This window comes from Harpegnathos saltator, unplaced genomic scaffold (assembly GCF_003227715.2).
Source record: "Harpegnathos saltator strain DR-91 unplaced genomic scaffold, Hsal_v8.6 scaffold38, whole genome shotgun sequence".
Lineage (NCBI taxonomy): Eukaryota > Metazoa > Arthropoda > Insecta > Hymenoptera > Formicidae > Harpegnathos > Harpegnathos saltator.
The window spans coordinates 199725-214387 of record NW_020230183.1 but is presented as its reverse complement, the minus strand read 5'-3'; the positions used below and the strand labels follow the sequence as shown (position 1 = coordinate 214387).

Here is a 14663-nt window from a genome sequence, read left to right as displayed (position 1 = left end):
TAGTTGCGTCCTCTTGTAGAATGTTTGCCCGTTTATACGTCATTTATACGTCGGACGATTATCAAGAAACAGTATCCGTTTATTACAGTTTCGATCGCGTAATAATAGATGAGTAATCACGAATCGCTTTCACAATTGTGCGAAAAGACCACAGCTCTATCATAACGATGTGGATCGTGTATCGTACAACGATATAAATTAGTATTTGTTTGCTCTGTATTCTCCTTGCGTGTCACTATCGTCACGCTTGTTTCAATTCCTTTCTCTGTAAAAATTTGGACTCCAAATAGGGCCAGTGTCACTTCTTTTCTTTTTTTTTTTCTTTTTGGTTACGCAATTGCCCATAACCGATGACGGCAACTCGATGTCGTGTTCTAACGTGTACGTAGTCATGATGAAATAGAGTGATGCCCGCCGCAACCTCGTTTCGGGCTCCGAAATACGCTCCCGACGATCGATCTCTCGTCGACGATATATATATATATATATATATATATATATATGTATGTATGTATATATGTATATATCTCATTGAATCTTACGCGTTCCCTGTCAATCTTTTAGTTTCCTTTTCTTCCCCCGTTTTTTTACTTGTTTCCATAGTCAACTCAACAAGCGAAATATAAGCAATCAAATTTGAAGCAACAACTTGATTCTTAAATATCTACCTAAAAGTACAATGGAGTCGCACAATGTCGAAGGCACAACTCTTTCAAATCGGTCGAACTGAAAGAAAGCACAATAGGAGGCATCATTGGCGTATGTTGAGATTTAGCAGCACGGCAGGCCGCCGATATAAGTGTCTTTCTTTCAGAATGCTCGAAGATTATTAAGTACAAGAAAGATTCTTTTATTGTTGTTAAAAGACTAAATAGCAAAAGCTATGTATAGCTATGTATATAGCATAGCTACGTTATTTATATATGTTAGAGCATAGCTTCGATAACTGTGTGCTTTCTCTGAATGAGATGAGAACGTACTATAGCCCATTTTTCTTTTTTTTTTTCTTTTATTTTTTTTTCTCTTAATTGTATCTTTCGATCATTAGAAAGTTCCATTTTAACTTCTTTTTCTTTTTTTATTAGTAACAAATTTACATAGGCATACGGAAAATTATGATTTATACTTTTGTCTTCTAGTCGGCAGAGAACGGGATTCCGTAACACTACTCACTATACATTTATACAATCTTATGGTATTCCTAAGCTTTGAATTCACATGCATGTAATCGAGGCAAATGAAAACTTCTTAGCTATACTTATTAGCTTTTTCGATCACTCAAGAAGTGAGCGTGTTTTTCTCGGAGAGCGTGTTTCTTAGTCGAATTGTCATTTTCAAGATTGGAAGCCAAACAGCCGTCGGGATACACGAATGAATGATGGAGTATGAAGATTAAGGAGAGAAAAGAAATATCATCGAGAATTGATTGCCTCAACCAGCATGCGTTAATTCAGTTCTCAGTCGGAATCGTCTCCCATTCCGTTTCAGTTCCCATTGCAGTTCGAACATTCATAGCGCGTCATATTATCAAAGTAACTACCCACAGTGAAACTAAGAGATTAGCATGAGTTCGTTAAAGACCGATCGCTAAAAAAGAAAACAAACCCTCACTTGTTATATCTGTACATGTGCTGCTACCGCCCGGCACCAAGCTGCTGGCGCAGTAATATCTAAATATTCCGAAATCGTTTCACTGAGGCAGCAACTTGGCAAAACGTCAGTATTCAGCGTTCATTATGGATCCTGGCTGGTACTTTGTGACGACTCACAGTTTTGCGGACTGTGCAGCTGATGTGCTAAGTGGGGCGTGTGAACTGGGGATGGGCCTGGCTGAGGCTGTTGTTCTTCTTGCATTTGTTGGATTACACTAAAGTCAGGATAACTGCAAAGCGGAAACGAATAAATTAACAATTGTCCAACAACGCTTTGTTCCTAACCAGTCAAAATTTTATGGCACAGCGAAAATTCAACATTAAAAGTATTCGTCCGTAAATTATAAATTGGAATTCTAGATTAGAAATTCTGAATTAGAATATACAATGTTCTCTTGGTAAAAGATATTTGACTTAAAGATATTTTGCACATCATATACTAAAAATATGTAATTACTTTAGTTTTATGGAAAATAATTTTAAAAATAATATCTCTGAAATATGTCTCTTTGTTTTAACACTTACTCCATAGATGCCCACCCTAAGCTTCTGTTGTTACGCTTCTTGGTTCGAAACCGTTCGACTGGTTGAAATTTCGATGAGTTGATAGATTGATACTTAGAAGTGTGTTGATATTTTTCAGCTTCCTCCGCACATTCTTCGCTCGTTTCTTCAACTTCCGGCTCTTCGTCAGGGCATAATTCACATGCCCGTTCTAATGTCTTCCTCGCACTATTACTACGCTCCAATACATAACCGTTTGCGGAATCATTAGATTGCGCCGTTGGAGACCAATTATTGTACGCATGTGTGTACGGCGCCGTAGAAGCATATGGTCTCTGAAAAGAATTAATCAGGAAAATTCATAGTCAACGTGAAAAAATAGTGAAAAAGTCGAGTGAATCTCAATGCTTAATTTCCGTCACATACTTTGTCAAGTTCGTCGTGAAGCCAGTCTATAGCTTGACTCCATTTCCTTTTTAGGTCTGGACTATGATGCAACAGCTGATGCGCAGGTCTACACTTGCTAAATAGTTGCACCATGCACTTAATACACTGGTAAGCTCTCTTCTGATAGTGATTTTTACTTCGTGTTATTGTATCGAATAAACCTTCGCGGTCCTCCGGAAGTCCTGGAAGAAGGCAAGCATCTTGTATATATATTCCAGCGCTAACATAATACACACAAAGGAATATATCGCTTAAAACTCACCTTTAAGTGCATTGTGCACACGGTGTGTCTGCCACGAATCTTCCATCAGTAATATCGCGAGCAACAGATCCGTGTGATGTCTCAGCTCATGAGTATAAGCGAATCCTATTTGCCACAACAATTCATAAAGCACTGTTCGTGACAAATGTGGATTCTCCCAACAACAATATTGTAGCAACTTAACTGAGTCTTCTGTCACATTCGCGTCTTCGATCACTTTCTTGATGTAACTGATCGCGAAATGAAATCATAAAGAAATTGCCTTGCTTCGTGCTAGCAATTAATCACAAAATCAACACTCACCTGGTACGAATAAACAGTATATCAGCTGCTTGAGGTTGGATCGGCATTAGGTATTCCGATTGACACGCGGGATCTCCATATGGATTCGGTAAGGGTTCCGCGCGTGACTGCGTGTGACTCGAATGCGTCTTTGACGATACATCGCAACATCGTATCAACATACTAACCACCTGATGCAATTTCGTTAATTCGGGATACTGATACTTTATAGTAGGACCCGGTCCCTCGTCGATTGCGACTAACATAAATGTCACGGGTACATTTAGCTGCAGAATGAAAATAATAATGATAATAAAATAATTCTCCTCTCTGATCTCGTTCCTGACACGAGACGTTATGACGACGATGTCAATTGTCATAACACTCAACACATGCATCTCTCTTTTACCTTAAGCAACTGCGCCTTCTCGGCAAGACCGAGCGAAGCATATGCATGAAACAAGGAGAAGTAATTGGGGAGATGACGCCCGTGATCCGAGATTTCACGGTGGAGCAACGAAAGCACCGCATGCAGCAGGTGGTCACTGAGCGTCGCTACGGGATCCAAGAGTATAGCTAAAAATATCAACAAGATTGTTATGCGGTGCGGTGCATCATAGTGAATGCGTATTCCATATCTCTATGCTGTATTTCATTACTTACTCGGTGCATTTAGGCTGGGTGGCGCGCATGGACCATCTTGTAGAGAAGCGTGCGCGAGGAATACCAAAATTTTGAGGAAAGCTGTTCGCACTTCCGTGCTAGGACAGCTGAGAAGGTACTCGCAAAATCTACGAATAATAGAGAATTATCAGTCACTGAAACATAATAATTTCTACACACGTGATACCGTATGTTGAAAAAGAGAGAAGAGAAAAAATCTGATACCTATGCGGATGATTAAATAGTACTTCATTGGCAAACCAAGAACGCACTGCTTTACTGCTACGCAGATGGTGACACACAATGTCGTACCAATCCGTTGCTGTGCCGCGTAACGTTTTTTTAGTATGGAAACCTGTGTAGAAGAGGAATCTCGATGCTAGCTGAATCGATAGCATCGAAAGTTCTTCCGCTTCGGGAGTCTAGAGTGTAAAGATTATATTTATTAAAATAAAGATATCCGCTTAAGATCTTCAATTCCTGCACTCGACGGAAACTTACAAGTTTCTCATTCAGATTTTGTCTGGTAATGTTATGCGGATTACAAGACACCAATTTCTTGATGAACTGGAAATACTCCGCGCTAAATTGATTTCGGTTGTGCATAAATTTAATATTTTGCTTTCGTACGCTGTACTCTATCGCTGGTGGCATTTTCATAACACCTAGTTTCGTATCTGAAAAACGTGAATGATGAGAAAGGCATGCTCGTCGTAGAGAACCAGCAAAGTCGAAATTCTACGAATTCTCGACGATATACTTACACAATGACAATTCATTTACACTTTTCATTAGAGAATTCTCTTCTACATCTAGTCTTGTATAAAATAACATGTACGCATTCCACCATCGCTTCTGTTTACGATAGCTCATTCGCTTGAGCATATGATCGAACACCTCTCCTAAGTAATCGCCACCGAAGCATTGGGATTTCATTTCTTCCTCCTCCTCCATTTTACATTCCGTCACATCGCCATCGTCAAACTTATACCACTTTGCGGTACCATCATTTTGCCTGTAATTTTGCCATTATCGATTAAAGAGATTTTGAATTCTTGTTGATTATAAGTGCATATTCCACCTGTGTTTCAAGTACCTGTGCAGAATGTAAGAATAATAATGGCCACCGCTAGCCTGACCACTGTGAACCACGATACCAGTTAATTGATATTTCGTGCAAGTTCCTTTCACAGACTCCTCGTAGTCGCAGTCTATGACTTCTCCCTCCAGTTTGGCTAAACCGGAGACGGTATACGGTTCCATATCCAGATCTCGTGGAAACTCGAAATAATCATTGAATTTTATAGCACACACACGTTCGAAGTCATATTCGAATCTTTTCAATTGAATCGCTAAGATGGGTGGCAGTTTTTTTACGCACAACCTTTTCACTGTTACAACCTACATGTGCAAAATATAATATATATATATATATATATATATATAAATCACGAGTGATTCTGACATACAAGATGTACAAAAGATCCAATTACTTTGCAACATCCGTTAGATACAAATCATTTATATCAGATTTTCTTACTTTTAACAAATAATTTCCATTATAATACATTTCACGAATCTGTTGCACACTCGCGAAAAGATGTACTACCTTCAAACGACCCTACATCATACCTTTTTGTTGCATTTATCGCAGTGATAGGCGTCCGCTCCTTCCAGCAATTCTCCCTTGACATATTGTTCAAGAGAATCCAATAAATTACTGTGGTTCCGTATATCCACGCTTATCACACTGAACGGCTCCTCTTTGGAATATCTGAAGATAATGTAATGTGGTATTACAGTCTACCGAAGAAAGTAGAATGTAAGAACTAAGAAGGTACCTATGAGGGCAACCTTTGCAGATTTTTTGGTCGCTATATGAGCCACCAAGAATCTTGCCCATTATTTGCTCGTGTCCTAAGGCTTTCAATGCCTCGTCTAAGCTCTCCACTAAACTCATGAAGAATTCTACCGCATCCTGCTGTTCTCTAAGATTTACAGGTTCTCCTTGAAGTCTGTAACAATCGTGTAATTGAAAGAGCTTCTTAGATATAAAATACAACGTATTAGAGTTCATACTGATAAAAACTGTGTTCCTTAAGAAAATAATTGTCTCAATTCTCCACGTATGCATCTTATGTAAAATGTTAAATCTATAACAATATTTTATGTATAAGATCAAACAGTATCTATCCTTACTTGAAATGTTTCCACAATCCTCTTGGTATATAGTATTGCAGTTTGCTGTAAGCCAAGTGACCGAATATTGCTTGCACTTGCTTCAAAATACCAACGTTGTACTCCTTCCTAGACTCATCGGCACCGCATTTCTCCTCGTTCGTGTCGTTGTCATTCGTCTCGATCGTCTGCTCACCTTCGATCCTCTCCTCACCCGAAAAGTCCTCATTTAAATCAGTAGCTGCGCCTTCAGCCGACAAGAGTCCGACTCTAATGCTCTCCACCATGTATAACTGCTGTAATACTGAATTCATATAGCAGGTTGCTCCTGCATTCTTCAAGCCTACGAAGCCTTTGAGCGGCCTGAGCCCCACAGGTGGTAGGTAATCCCACTCTACCAATGGCTCATCCTTCTCGGAATAGAACATGTCGGTGAGCATTGTGACTAGAAGTTTCATGTTGGGTACACAGCCTACACAGAGGCCTACAAGCAAGTCGAATGCAGCGCTAGTTGACTGAGGAGTGGTGCACACAGGACAAGCCTGCGAGGCGCTCAGCTCGCCGGTGCTGCGAAGCTGCAGCATAAGGCGAGACGCGGGAAACACAAAGTCCTCGACTAATTCCTTGATTAAGTTCACTCCGTGCTTCTCGTCGGAGCCGAGTTCGTACTTTTGGCTAGGTGGTAAGAAAGCTAATAGTTCTTTCGTCAGACCCAAGTGGCCTTCGAGCACAGCTTCGTCTACCTGGCTCTCTCCAGTTTCCTTCACGTTGTCCCGGACTCTTTTCAGCCAAGCTATTTCAACGTTTAACAACGTCTCAGCAGTCGTAAGAGGGCAAGTCGATATATGCGCGAAGTTCAACAACCGGCACAAAAGTTGAAAATATTCGTGACTCTGCTTCGCGTTCTCCATGACGGTAGTGTTTAGAACGGTGAAGAGGAGAGTTATAGTGACCAGTAGTGGCTGATGTCCGCTACTGCACCACGTCGATATGAGATAAAATTGTTCGGCAGCGGCGAGCCTAATGGCCCTCGACGTACTCAATAGCACAAGATCTATCAAGAATGTGTGCCAGATTTTTTCCCTCGACAAAGTCTCCAGCGCTGTCGGATTCAGCACAAGGGTGATGGTGAGTACTTCGAGTGCCTCCTTGCATACAAGGACGTCGTTGTTGTCTGGGTTTCTCTGTTCCTTCTGATTGGTCTCGTGCATCGAGTGAAGAGCTTCGGTCGACGCATTGATGTTATTCAAGTTACCCGTGGATGCGGCCCATGCTAATCTAATTATGGCACGTATAGTAGCCACATCCGGTAATTCCCACGAAAGGGCTTGCACGAAAAGCTGGCGGCATCGGTCAGCATCCGGTCCGCTGGATAGCATCCGATGTGCCAAATGCTGCGCCAGTTTTGCCGCCACGCTTCTCAGCATGTATTCGGTACTTTGATTGGGCACGCTCTGCAATGCTTGCTTCAGCACCGTCACTGGACCACGATTGTTAACGTTATTATCATGATTCTCTGGACCTCCAGTTTGTTGGACCTCGTCCATCACGCACGCCATCACATTACCCAGCACTGTCAGAAGAAGCTTACACAATCTCAGCACGGTCAGATACGCGGACCGCTTCGTGGTTTCATCCGCGTTCGGTAAGAACCTATTTTTGGTCAACATGTCGAGAATAACACCCGCCTCGCCGCTTTTTATGAAATTATATTGAAATTCAAACGCTCTCTCGGACGTAGGATCGAGAGCTGGCATTAACAAAGTGTATAACACCTGCAAGAGAGAAAATTGTTGCGTCGACGGTATATAAGAATAAGATGTATGTATCAAGTGCTATTTGCACAATCTTACTTACCTCTAAATTGTATAAAACTTGGCTAGGACTTGCAGTAAAAAATAGAGAATCTACCGTCGTATTCTGCTCGTTATTCTGGGGGTTCTGTAAAGTTTCATCATCTTTGTAATGATCAAACAACCACTGTAATCTTGTTACAGTGAAGGTGTCTGGCGGCACCAGTTGCAAGAGATTTCGTGCACCATCGCGCAATTGCGAATGCTGAAGAGTACAGCCAAGGTCTGCTAATTGAAAGAAAAATGTCGCGTACTGCGATCTCTGCGACATTACCTGGGACGAAATTACGCAATTAGAATAACAGCGAGAGCCGGTCATCATTAAATTTGTGGAAAACTTACCACACCAGGCAAACTATTCTCTGCTTCTACATTCGGTCCATCATATGGATGATGTGGAGAACTAGTGGAGCTATCTGAGCTACTATCCGGTGAACTTGGCATATTGCTATTTACTTGACTGAGCTTCGCAGACAACAACTAAAAAAAATTTTCACAGATTATTCCCATCTTTTTTGTATTTTCAACACTTATTACTGAATTATAACCTTTCCTTTATAAATACTCACCATTTTATCTCTCAGTGGAATTTGGGAAAGCAGTTTCTTATCATCGGATGGTTCTAAGGATTCTCCGTTAATGAATAAATCGAGTTTAACGTTTGTTCCTGTTGCTTTAATTCTGCGCAATATTTGACGTCTCAATGAAGCTAAGGTGTCATTACTATGCGTGAAAACGTCTATATCATCAACATTTCGACCAGGATTTGCAAAGCGTATGACAAGAGACAGATGCTTCCCACGAGCTGCTCTGTAATCGGAAACGAAATACTGTGTACTCATCTCACTATACAACAAAGAAATATTCACACAGATTCTTATTAAAAACTATATAATCTTACCTATGTAACGGTAATATTTTCCGTTCCCCTGGGAAAGCCGTATCACACTCATTTATATACTCCTGTAAAACTTTCATAACACGACACATTTTCATGGCTTCTACTTTAATCTTATTTGTCACTTGTTCTTCGCGTTCTTCCCTTCCATCCAAATATACTCGGTTGAGAACAGTTACAGTATCATAGTGAGCTTTCAGTCTGTCCATACATTCGGCTATGTGTGTTTCATGAAACGCCAAAACGGACGATTGCAGTCGTGGTCCTAGATTAGTGTTCACCTCCTTTAAGAGTTCAATGGCCCTGTTTGCTATTTCCTCAGGACTATTTGTTACTACCTAACAGACAAATAAGGTTTCCAATACACAAACACGCATACAAAAAGAACTAGAAAGATGTGAGGAAAAAAAGAAAATAAACCAAATTATAGAGAAAATAAAAGCATTGAAATCGAACATTATAATCGATGTGTCTACATACTCTCCACAAATAATCAGTCCCGATTAAATCCATGTCATCCATGAGAAATGTTCTGCGTTTCAGTTTTAATTTTCCTTCCTTAGAATTAACAGCTTTAAAAAATCTTTCGTAACACTTAATACCACTTTCTGTAAGTAATGTCGGGTCTAATTGCAGTATGTTATTTTGAAAAAAGTTCTTGTATATTGCTGGATCCAGATCAGACTCTTCCCCCATAAGTTTGGAGAACCATTTGAAGCACACCTCACGGTCCGAAACGAATACACCTTGTTCGGCTAAACATTGCCAGATTTGGTCTGCCTGATCTGCACATAGCCATAATTGTCCGTCCTATGGAAAGTAACGTCAGTTTTATCCGTACACCCACGGTGGGTGAATTCATCCTTAATGCTTCATTTCAAGAGTTGAGAGAAACGTACTTACTTTTAATAAGAAGCGCAAGAAATTCAATCTTTCTTGTATTTGCATAATATGATTGTATCGACCATCAGGCATAAAAGTATTTGCGTCGATTTCAGGATTTTCCCTCACTAACTGTCGCACTTTATCCATATAATTTGTTAAACTATTTGTTACAAGTATGACTACCGAATGTTCACTTTGTAAACGCTCTATTACTTCTTGCCTATATACAGGTAAGAATTGAAATTAACAATGATGAGACATTGTTTAAGGCGTACGCAATATGCTATTGCTATGTCGTACCTGTAATGCAAGTGATGGCCACGCTGACTGTGACCCATATTGGGATTTGGTTCATAAAGGCAACATATTTCGCGAATTTGCTTCAACGCAGGAAGGGCCCACTTATCACCATTCTTCAACTCTTCAACGCACTTATCCAACCAGATTGTCTTTTGCGCATCTCTCTCTTGTGAGCATGAGTAATCAAGAATCTTTACATGAGCATTCAGTGCCTGATCCATGATTTCTGTAGGGACTTCATCAGAATGAGCCAAAGTCCAGAAAAGTGTTAATACCTGGCAGCAGAATACATTTAAATGTTTCAAAGAATATTCGCCAGATACGATACGAATTTGCATTCAAGATCGTCTAACCTTGTGCGCCATAACACCGTCTTTATCATCCTCCGCGAGTCTTCTAATCAATTCTAATAGTTTCTCTCGTTGCTTCTTGTTGGCAGTCCTCCAACTTGTCTGCAATAATTTATATCAACGGATGCATGCGTATAAGCACTCTCTGTTCAATATCGCTAAACTACAGAACGAAATAATTACCTGGAAACATTCAAATAGATGATCAAGTTGTTCAGGACTAAAATCCCAAGCTAATTTGGCCAACAAGTCATGAACGTTCTTCACAATGGCCTCATGTTTCCCAGCCTGTGCGGCCCAGACAGCATCCAAGTCTTCTAATGTAAGTGCACGTTCTTTAATAATAAAGCGTAAAATTTTCTCCAGTTTCTCTACATATTGCGGTTGATGCAACGAATCCCTCAGTACGATTTCCAACACTCCATTGTCCTTAATCCATTTCTGTATAAAAAAAATAAATAAATAAATAAATACTCTTTACAAGATCTTTACAAAATTTAAAATTATCGAACTCGTGATGATATTTGAATAATATTAAAATGTATTACTTAAAATATATAATGCACTTAAATTTAGATATTGCAAGAAATGTTTTGGATGTATCCTATAGAAATCAATGATATTAAAATAAGGTATAATTATGTAGTATTATCGATCTGCAGACGAAGCTTACCGCCATACGCTCTGCTGTAAGCCACTCCTCCTCCTCAACTATCGTATTACGATGTTGATGATAACTAACACTAGATATTACTTTATTAACTTCATTTAAAGCATTCATCTTTCCATTAAACGAAGAAATTTGTAAGAGTCTCAATATCATTTTCAGTCTCAGTATTTCCAAGTTCTTTATCATCTCCTCCTGATGAGGTACACGTGACACCAAGCATTTAGCAGCTTTGATTATGGCTGATATTGCATCGTTTTTTGATTCATTTTTTGCTTCTTTCTTCAACTCATCGTCAGTTAAATTATTCAAAATAAGAGGTACCATTTCCTGCATATACACAAAATCTTTTTTTTCTACCGGAATAATATGCCAAAGATAAAAATGGTAAGTTGAAGAGATACTTACGACAATAGGCATCAGATATTTAACTATTGTGTGAACAGTCAATAGTTCATAACACAAGCCAAAAGGTCTGATTAAAGCATAGATAACTGGCACTGTTAAATTACGTCCGCTCTGAAATCTAGAGAGCAAAATTTCGAATCCATTGAGACTTCCGAATCTGTAACAGAGATTTAATATTAATTTACATCGAAAGGACATACAGATGTAAATGCAGATAATCATGAAAAATACCTGTTTATAAGATCTACCAGCCAACCACGAGGACTACGCGAATCCTGTGGTGGACGAGCATAGAGTTCCTCATCAGGAATGTCACTGCCAGGAGGAACAGTTTCTGAAACTCTTACTGCATTAAATGTGTGAAATCTGAAAACAAATTCGTTGATATAATTATATGATAAGCTTATATTTCGGATAATAACAAAAGGTACTGAAATGTTTACTTGTTACTAGGATTGAAAACCATGGCCAGTAAATCAAGTAGAGGAAACCAATCCTCATCTAATTTCAGGACACACAGTTCCACCAAACGTCCACAATTAGCATTAATACAATTATGAATATTTAACTTCCAACTGTTTACTGCATCATCTGTTAATATTTTAGTAAATGAGATTGTGAGACCTTCTCGAAAAAAGCGTTGACACGCTTCACTTTGTACATCAATTCCTAAAATGTAGCAAACACAAATTATTGCATCCCATATAATCAAAATAATGAATTATCACGATAGTCACCAATAACAAATGAATAAGCAGTTACTTCAAGAAATGAGGAATAATACACAACCTTTTTTACAAAGATCGATACTGGCTTGTAACAGGCACTCTAATTCTTGTTCGGGTAGAACTGGTACAACCCATCGTGGACTAGATATTTTCTCATGAAGCATATTAAGTTTGGAAACAGGAAAATCAGGTTCTCCATGAAGCTGATTGCTATCTTCTATTGAAGTGATAGCATCATTGCTGCATTCAGTTTGTACCACATTCTCTGTGAGTTGAAGTCCCGACATTGTGTCAGCCAATTGTTGTGGACCAGGTGGACTGTGCATCTGCGCAAGACAAATTTTCCATTAATTTTATTCAATATAACTAGGATAACTTCCAAACAATTTTTTCTATTGTTACTTGAAAGTTTTACACACCTGTGTATTTTGCTGGCTGTCGGGAGGATCTATACCAACTCCCTGGCCCCTTGTGGCAATCGTCATTTTGCACCTTCTTTACTATGCCTTAACTGTCTCAATATCTCTTGGTCCAATGATTACACCACCAATAACAAGCATCCAGCTTATACACTGACATTAAATATAGTTATATTCTAAAGGCCTTGTGTTAATAAACTATACCTACATTATCTGAAACAGAGAAAGAGAAGGAACTTTGCCATCACCTTCTTCGAGTACCAGTGATTAAGATATAATCAAACATGCGTATATGCTTCAACGATAAGAATCATCATAACCGACGTAATAAATCAATTAAAAATCTAAACACGATGAAACTCTTCAATTCTCCGCAATTACGCGACAACATAGTTACATAAGTGCTTTTTTCTCAATAAATTACGACAAATGACAGCTCGCAAGCCAACATATCCGGACGACAATATGTCCAGAGAGATCAATGATACAATTTTATCAATCCGGATAAGACGTTGCGGAGCACGGTCGGGGGCGATAAGTCGGCTCATTCGCCGGAGCGCGTGCGGTTCGTAGAATCGTTCGGCGTAGTCCCGGCCGGGTGATATGCAGCCGCGGTACGCTTGGCAAATCGCGTGACAGCGCTAAGGCTTCCGTGCATCGACTCGGAGCGACGACGCGTATTACGCGGACGTCGGGCGTTTTAAGGGAGAGCAACGACGTCGGGCTTACGGCGTCGGTCTCCTCGCGGTGTACTCTCGGGACCTCTAACACTCGGGACCTTACGTTACCGCGATGCGACGCGACACTACGTCTAGTCGCGTGTCACCGTTGGCTCTTGCTGCACGGGCATACCGTCGCACGTAGCGAGCTGTCAACCGTCGTGGAGCAGGGAGCGGCCGTGCCGGTCGACGCACGTTCGAGGTGGGTGCGTCGCAGGGGACGCGGCTTCGTCGGCAAATCGCGTGGCGATTGTGCCGCCGCGTCATGGAAACATGCGTACGCTTTGGTGAACGAGAGAAAACGGTGCACCGCGCCGTAGCGGAGCGGTCGAACGAGCGAGCGAGCGAGCGAGCTTGTACGTGTGCGCTGCAACAACGGCGGACTCGGTGGGCCGCGACCGTGGCGAGCCGTCGTCTGGACGTGCCGACTTACGCAGACGAGCGACAAGCGGAGAACGGTGATCGCGCGGCCAGGTACCTACGCGATCCGCGATGATCCTCGCGGTCCAGGCAGCGCCTATTTTCGCTCCGTTCGCCTCCGACCGGGCTACCTCTCCGGACAAAATGGCGACTATTCTAACGATTGGCACTGCCGTGCATTAACAAAAGCGCCGATATTTCGGCCCGATAAACGAGCGCGGCCACGCGAGGAATGTCAAGCGCGCCGACGGCGGTGCCGCGTCGCATTCGGTCGGCGTTATCGCGCTTCCGTCACCGGGGAACGCACCTTTACATAGTAAACGTTGTAGAAATTCGTGTGTTGCACTTTTTTGACGTGACGTTACGGAACTCAACTGGCGAATCTGTAAACACGACTGTCGCGGCGCTGCGGTAGCGCCCGAGCTGTCGTGCGTGTGCGGGGGGATGGGAATGGTGAATGATGGCAACGACGGTGCCCTCCCTTCGCTGCGCACCACTATCGCCACCGCCGCCACTGCCGCCGTCATCGCGCGAAAACGTTCAACCGGCGTCCGACTGCCGACTGCCGACAGCCAAGAAACTTATTGTCAACTTTGCTTTTTCGTTCTTTGATGCACTCATCTGCATTTTTATTACTCAGAATAAAACGTTAATCCTTGTTGTTTCGAGGATGACAGGCGAAAAGAAAATGTAAAAAGTACAAAGTGGGCAAATTAGATCTATTAATTCTAGGTGAAATTTCATCGCGAATAATTACGATGTAATAAAGAGGAGTACGTTTCTAAGTAAGTTGCATAAAAAAGATGATACTTTTTCTTTTTATTCTTTCGTAATTCAGATTACTTTAAGCTTTTTACGCAGATTGTCTTTGTTTCGTATTGTTTTAGATTCGATTAAAACGCGACAGGGTCGTATAAAAATTTCGTTCCTAAATATAAATCTTATATAATAATTTATTTCCATAAATCTCATTTCCACTGTACATAACATTCGTAATTGTGCCGCTTGTCTATGCCTATATAGATACC

The 14663-nt window shown here is 40.9% G+C and overlaps 1 protein-coding gene across 3 annotated transcripts; it reads right to left on the bottom strand.

The window, feature by feature from the left end:
* Nucleotides 1-310: 310 nt before the first annotated feature.
* Nucleotides 311-14085, bottom strand: faf (ubiquitin carboxyl-terminal hydrolase-like faf). 3 transcript variants are annotated; one of them, XM_011141943.3, is made up of 30 exons: nt 13943-14085; nt 12497-12709; nt 12139-12403; nt 11793-12018; nt 11581-11715; nt 11350-11506; nt 10948-11271; nt 10458-10715; nt 10278-10376; nt 9925-10199; nt 9643-9844; nt 9220-9549; nt 8743-9077; nt 8411-8651; nt 8184-8321; nt 7846-8115; nt 6010-7763; nt 5652-5825; nt 5443-5584; nt 4907-5211; nt 4575-4825; nt 4312-4487; nt 4036-4232; nt 3811-3938; nt 3557-3723; nt 3169-3434; nt 2866-3095; nt 2583-2785; nt 2178-2491; nt 311-1882 (listed from the first exon to the last, which is right to left on the bottom strand). In XM_011141943.3, the coding sequence occupies exons 2-30, from the start codon at nt 12560-12562 to the stop codon at nt 1735-1737; spliced, it is 7776 nt and encodes a 2591-aa protein (XP_011140245.1). In that variant the 5' UTR covers nt 12563-12709; nt 13943-14085; the 3' UTR covers nt 311-1734. The 3 variants fall into 3 exon arrangements, with proteins under 3 accessions (XP_011140245.1, XP_011140246.1, XP_019697239.1); XM_011141944.3 differs by lacking the exon at nt 13943-14085 and adding an exon at nt 13698-13910; XM_019841680.2 differs by lacking the exon at nt 13943-14085 and adding an exon at nt 13649-13688.
* Nucleotides 14086-14663: the final 578 nt, after the last annotated feature.

Excerpts from the sequence above, each read along its gene's own strand:
- faf (XM_011141943.3), bottom strand. The coding sequence starts at position 12,562 with ATGACGATTGCCACAAGGGGCCAGGGAGTTGGTATAGATCCTCCCGAC. Across the intron at positions 7,764-7,845 it reads AAGTTTTATACAATTTAGAG|GTGTTATACACTTTGTTAAT; the intron begins GTAAGTAAGATT and ends TCTCTCTTGCAG. Across the intron at positions 1,883-2,177 it reads TTAGGGTGGGCATCTATGGA|TTATCCTGACTTTAGTGTAA; the intron begins GTAAGTGTTAAA and ends TCCGCTTTGCAG.